The sequence below is a fragment of the Fusarium redolens genome, assembly GCF_020744475.1.
Source record: "Fusarium redolens strain MPI-CAGE-AT-0023 chromosome Unknown BKA55scaffold_63, whole genome shotgun sequence".
Classification (NCBI taxonomy): domain Eukaryota; kingdom Fungi; phylum Ascomycota; class Sordariomycetes; order Hypocreales; family Nectriaceae; genus Fusarium; species Fusarium redolens.
Window position 1 is genome coordinate 1 of NW_025763726.1, and position 7146 is coordinate 7146.

The 7146-nt window shown below is 23.1% G+C and overlaps 2 protein-coding genes across 2 annotated transcripts; both read left to right on the plus strand.

Annotated features, from left to right (window-relative positions):
- Positions 1–4598: 4598 nt before the first annotated feature.
- Positions 4599–4990, plus strand: BKA55DRAFT_629496 (uncharacterized protein; the record flags this gene model as incomplete). The annotated part of the gene is made up of 2 exons (XM_046196921.1): positions 4599–4660; positions 4746–4990. Coding segments are annotated over 2 exons (161 nt in total), but the record flags the coding sequence as incomplete, so codon positions are not given.
- Positions 4599–5017, plus strand: BKA55DRAFT_658246 (uncharacterized protein; the record flags this gene model as incomplete). Its single annotated transcript, XM_046197511.1, has 2 exons — positions 4599–4660; positions 4746–5017. Exon 2 carries the CDS (start codon positions 4859–4861, stop codon positions 5015–5017), a length of 159 nt encoding a protein of 52 aa, XP_046040623.1. The 5' UTR covers positions 4599–4660; positions 4746–4858.
- Positions 5018–7146: the final 2129 nt, after the last annotated feature.

A 7146-nucleotide genomic window follows, 5' to 3' on the forward strand; every position in this document is an offset into this window, starting at 1 on the left:
GCTTATATAATTATTCTTAAATTAATAAAGTTCTTCTTTACTTTACTATTAATCTATATATTTAGCTATCTTCCTTAATCTAACTTAATACTAGGCAATTAGGTTTATTATCTTATATTACTCTTAAAGCACTTATAGTATAGTTCTTTTTATCTCTATCTATTACTTTTTTATAGCTTTATTATTACAGAAGGCATATTACTTTTCTTAAGGCATCCTAGTAAGTTTATTTGCAATTACTATTATAGTAACCCTTACTATTAATATAGTTATTAATAAATTTATTATTAAATAATTATTATTAAAAGTATTTTTCTAATTCTTTATATTATTCTTTAGGCATCTTTAGGTATATCTTATATCCTTTTAATTTTATTATTTACCTATTATATAATACTTTAATATTATTAAGGTAACTTTAGTAATATATTTCTAGGTCTATATATCCTTTAATGTAATTTACCTTACTTAGTTCTTATTATTCCTTTATAAGTTCTTATTATTCCTTTATAAGTTCTTATTTATATCTGCTATATTGTTTTTAAGCCTTCTTTTACTTATTAGTAGGTTTTCCTTTAGTGCTATATAGTTTCTTAAAAATTTTTATTAGTATCTTAAGTTCTCTATCCTTTTAAGGCTTTAATCTTTTTTTAGTAGTATCTAAACTTATATTATTAATTAACCTTTATTATTTCTCCTCTTCTTATTCCTTATAACTATTATAATTATAAAAGTATTATAGATTAGTATATATATTAAAGTCTTTAGGTATATAGATTTCAAACTCTAATAATCCTTTACTATCTATATTTCTTTTAATATACCTAGGGTTAATTAGGTTATAAGTTTATTACTGTTTTATTTAAATTATATTATTATATTCTTTTTTAGCTTCTTTAATTATTTATTAAGATTGCCAAATTCCTTTATAAAGTTTCTTTATTTTATAGATTTATTAGTAATAAGATATATTAAATTATAATTCTATTACTTTAAGGTTTTTATACTAGTAATATATTAAGTATCCTTTTATTTCTATTTTTTAATAAGGATTATTATTAGGTATATTAGGAATTATAATAAGAAAGTAATTATTATTTTCTTTTTCTTATTTATATACCTTATATTAATAGTATTTATATAATAGCTATAATAGTTTACTATATTTTAGATAGGTTAAAAATGTTTTTATAATATCTTTAGTATTAAATTTTAGCTCTTTATAATAAGGGTTTATAGTATTTACTATATAATAAGCCTAAATATATAAGTTCTTAAGTTTATTAATATTACTATATTCCCTAACTCCCTATAAATATCTATTTTCTATTAAGGTATATATCTTACTATTATATTTATTAAATAGTAGTTTATAGGGTTACTTTTATTTATTTTTAATTTATTTATTTTCTTTATAAAGGTATTATGCAGTATTTTATATTACTCCTCCTCTATATCCTATACTTTAGGAATATTATTAATAGTATATATAGACCTTATTTCTTACTTTAAATTCCTTTTTTACTATTTTTTCTTTTTCTTAAATAGTTATTTAGATTAGGATAGTATTAATTATCTTAAATACTTTAGGTTATTTTCCTATATTAAAGGTAATTCTTATTCCTTATAGGTTTTTTAGGTATCCTTTAATTTCCTGCTTTAAGGGTCTTTCTTCCCTTATTATCTTAAGGATCTTGGTTTATTCTATCTTCTTATATTTCTTTTTTTCTTTTCTCTTAAGGTAATAAGTATAGTCTTTTTCCTTTTCTTATTATTAGTTTTCTAGGTTTTTCTACTATTCCTTTTAGTATTTAATTGCCTTTATCTTATATAGTATTAGGATTTAAGGTATATTTCCTACTTTAGTATTTTTTTTTATTAAAAACTTTTCTTATAGTTTACAGATTAAGCTATTTAAGTATAAGTATTAGCTATATTTTAATATTATGCCTTTATATAAAGCTATTATATTATATAGGCTTTATATTATTTTTAGTACTTAAGTTTATATAGCTATTTAGGGTTTTTATTTATTAGTTATTACTAATATCTACTTACCTTAATTAGGATTTTTAGGCCTTCTTAATTAAGGATATTTATTAGCTATATATCTAAACTAATTATAGTTATAGTATTTAACTTTAGATATATTATAAGGTCTTTTATTATTATTATATTAGGTTGCTTTAAGTATTATAAGTCCTAGTTTAGTTTTATATTATATATTAATATATTTCTTTTTCCTTAATTAGCATTTTATTATTTATTAGTATTTTACTAAGGATTATATAATCCTTTATATCTTTCTGCTTATCTTTCTTTATATTATTTATATTATTAGTTATTAATTTCTATAGTAATGTTTATAAGTTTATTTAAGTTTTTAGGCTTAGGCCTAATATTAATTATAGTATCCTTAACTTCTGGCTTTAGTCTTAAATATACTTATATTATATAGGCTTCTTCTCCTTAATTAAGCTTGGCTACTTAGTAGTAGTATTTTGCTAAGTAGTTTATAGCAGATCCTCTCTGTTTAAGTTATTATATTTTTATTTTTATAATATGTTTTTTATTTATTACTTTAAAGGCGTTTTTAAGCTTTAATTTAAAGTTTTTATATTTCTTATAAATATATTTTATTATTTCTTATTATTTTTTATATAATTTATTAATATAATCTTAAATAATAGGTTTTATTAATTATAGCACTTTATCCTTAAGGAATCTTATATTATATTAAACTCTTAGTTTATTTATAATAAATTAAATAAAATAGTATATTTAATAGCTCTAGAGACTAGTAAGGAATCTTTAAAGTTTATTAGTATTGCTATTAAATAGTTTAGGCTGGTAGGGTTAAAGGATTTCTTTAGGGTCTTTTCTAGTTATTATAAGGGCTATAATATGTTTAATATACTCCTTATAGAGTTTCTAACTGTTTTCTACTTCCTTTTTAAGTACTTTTATAATCTCGGCGAGGTTAGCTACCTTCTTCTTTAGGTTTTTAATTTTATTTTTAGTTATATTAAAGCTATTCTTTGCGTTTTCTAGGAGGTTATTATATTACTGGCCTAGATGCTTAAGTCTATATTTAAGTTTCGCGACTTCCCCTTTATAAGTACTTAAATAAGCAGGGGTAATGGCTTCTTTATTTTTGTTATTAGTTTCTATAAGCACGTCTTCCGGGTTAGGGGGTATTTCTTACTATAGGTAGTGCTAGGCATATCCTAAGTTAGAAGGCTAGATTAGAGTAGTAAGTGCTATTATATTAGTATTACTTAGTATTATATAGTATATTTTAAATAAAAGCTATTAATATATAATAGTTAGGTTTTCTAAATAGGTAAATTAATTTATATTAGGTTTATATTTACAGATTATATAAGGCATAATACTAAGTATTATAAAGTATTATATCTCTTAATAATTAAGTAATATATATTAGGCTTATTAATATAAAGATACTTTATTAATAGCTAGTAAGCTAAGTTTTATAAAAGTGCTAATAAATATACTTATATATTAAAGGTAGCCTAATAGCTTAGTAAGGAATAATAGTAATCTAAAGGTTAGATCTTTAAGGATTATTAATAACCTATAGTAATTTAGTCTTAAAGTATTATAATTTAAGTAATTTAATAGAAGAGGATTATTATTAAGAGAAGTAATCCTTCTATAATAGGTAGAAATTATAGGGGCTATATAATGTAGCTATATAGGTTGTAATAAATAATATATTAGTAATATAAATAATATACTTTTACCCCTCTTATACCTATAATTTATATAATTAAACTCTTGCCTTATATAATAGCCTAAATTACTACCTCTTATTAACTATAAAATGCTATATCTAGACTTAATATTTATCTTAATTAGCTAGTAATATTAACTTATTATATTTATTTAAAATGCTATAACTAGTTATACTCTTACTTTATCTTAAATAGCTCTTACTTTTACTTTTACTGCTATATATTACTATTAGCCTTATTAATAAACTTATTACTATCTTAGAACTCTAATAACTAATATTACTAGTAGCTAATTAATTTGAACTTATTATATATAGTTACTATATTAAATAACCCTTGCTGTATTTCTTATATATATACTATATTAGCTATATATATTCTATAACCTGCTTATAAATTAATTAAATTATCCTTTATATTATTATCTTTATCGCTATTTAATATTAACTCCTTAAATACCTTATTTAAATACTAGCATGCTATAGCTATAATAATCTGCCTTTATAAACTAATATTTAATATAATACCTAATAATTATTAGCTATATTATTAAATAATTTTAATAAATATAATTTAATATCTAATTATACTCCTTTACCTAACTTTTATATTTAATATTAAGGTCTATTTTTTTTTTTTTTTTTTTTTTTTTTTTTTTTAAGTTTACAAGTTAGCCTTAAAAGGTATATCCAAGCATCTCTAGAGTCTAATATAGTTTAAATATTTATTGCCCTACAGCCGGCAAAGCTTCATTAAGTCAAATTATTATAGTTAGCTACCTCAATTACAGCCTAAACCTAGCTGCATATATACTAGCTGAAAAGCCTTACCTGCTCATTAGCTGGCCCCAACCTTCTTCCTACAACCCACCTAAAAGGATACCACGCTTCAATCATCCATCACGCTTCCGCTTTAAGGTCAGCCAAAGCCTGTCTATAAGAGACCGCGCCGCAAACTCACCAGTAAGTTATCCGACCCAACCCGACTTTCCTTCTAGCCGTAACCGCTAACAGCATCATAGCTGCCCGTCACGAATGCCTGCTATCTGAAGAAGCCTGCAGGCACCCAGGCCTAACAAGCCTTATCTGACTGAAGGCCATGATATGATCCTTAAGATTGAAGAAGCTCTTAGGCGAAATAAGGGCAAGGGCGATATGCTGCGTATAATGGCTATAGATATTAGAGAGGCCTGGTTTAATAAGGATAATACTAGCTGCATTAGGATAGCGATCTTTAGTTATGAGATCCTCCTGCTTATATAGTCTATCTATAAGAACCTCTAATTAATAAAGACTTCCTTAAATACAAGAAGTAAAAGCTTAAGGATCTAGAAAGGAAGCTATGTAGAGGGGTCAGCCAAGTAGGAGAGAGGGGGTTCCTTAGGGCCCTTAACGGCGGCTTGCATAATAAGTAGCTTAAGGATATCTAGTAGCAGGCTAAGGAGGTACTAGAGAAGACCGAGAACCTGTAAGGATAGAAGCGGGGTAATCGCGGGTTTGGAGGAAAAATGTATTAAGTTTTATATAAGTTTAGTTGCCTAAAGTTAAAGACCTAAAGTTATAACTAAATTTGGCGTTGGCGGCGAAAAGAGGATTAAATAAGTTATGAGATAGATTATATAACTAAATAAGCAAATTAGCTATAACATCAGTGCACTATTAATATAAATAAGGGAAATATATTATATATATTACTATTTATTATATTTTTTTATTAAATACTTAAAATTTCTATAGCCTATACTAGCTAGCTAAATACTATATATATTAATAAAAATATCCTTTTTATTAACTCCTTTATTATCTACCTATATAACTATACTGCTCTGGCTTAAAATAGCTTTCTATTCTTTCTTTTATAATTAAACTAAATCTTTTAATAGCCTAGAGAATTAGTAATTTACTATAAACTCTAATTCTTATTAGCTTTTAACTATATATAATATATTAATTATCTTTTAAAATAAATACCTTATTTTATCTTTATTATAATTATTTTTAATAATAACTATAAGATTTACAGTAACTAGCTAATATTATTTATTATAGCTAATATTATTAATAACCCTTATACTTTATCCTTTAATAAATATAATATCTTTATTAACTTGCCTATCTAGAATTATACCTAGTAATGCTTAATATAGTCCTTAACCTAATTAATTATCCCCTTAATTAATATATTAAATTAGATATATATATTATATATATATACCTTATAAATCTAATTTATTAATACTAGCTTAGCCCTAATATTGCTAGATATAACTATTATAAACTGCTATACCTTCTTATATATAATATAAAATATATTTATAGCCTTTTCTTTTATTTCCTTTTAAGCCTCCTTCTTAATTAATAACCTGCCCTCTTACTACTACTTGTCTATCTTGGCCTGCTTTAACCAGGCTACCTTAGCCTATCTCTTTATATATAATTAGTATATAACTATAATATAGGCAATCTTAATAATAGTAAAATATATAGGTATATAATCTAATATATTTATTTAATTTATTACAACCCCTGCAGTTATATTATATATACCCTATAAATTTACTTTCCTTATTATTAATTATAATATAGTTTATATAAGGATAACTAATACTAGAATGCCGTTGTCCCTAGAATGCTATATTCTAGGATAATAGCATCCTTATATACTATTATCCCTTACTTTATAACCTTAGTATATAGAATATATTTATTAGTACTTTTATAGATTTTAGCTTATTAGCTATTAATAAGACTTCTTTATATTAATAAGCCTAATATATATTACTTAATTATTAAGAGATATAATACTTTATACCGCTTAGTATTATGCCTTATATTATCTGCTAATATAAACTTAAAATAGACTAGTTTATCCCTTAGAAACTATAACTATTATATATTAATAGCTCTTATTTAGACTATATTATATAATACTAAGTAATACTAATGTAATAATACCTGCTACTTTAAGCCAGTCTTTTAATTTAGGATATGCCTAGTACTTACTATAGTAAGAGATTCTCCTTAACCTAGAGGACGTTCTTATAGAAACTAATAATAAAAAAGAAAAAGAGATTACTCCTGCTTATTTAAGTATTTATAAAGGGGAAGTTATAAAACTTAAATAAAAGCTTAAGAGACTTAGCTAATAATATAATAATCTTTTAAAGAATATAAAAAATAACTTTAATATAGCTAAAAGTAAGATTAAAACCTTAGAAGCCAAGGTAGCCTAACTTATTAAACTTATTAAAGGACTTAAAGAAGAAGCTAAGAAAAGTAAGAAAATATATTAAGAATATATTAAATATACTATAGTACTTATAGCTACTAGAAAAGACCTTAAAGAAATCCTTAAATTATAATAGCCTAATTTATATAATAGAAATACTAAT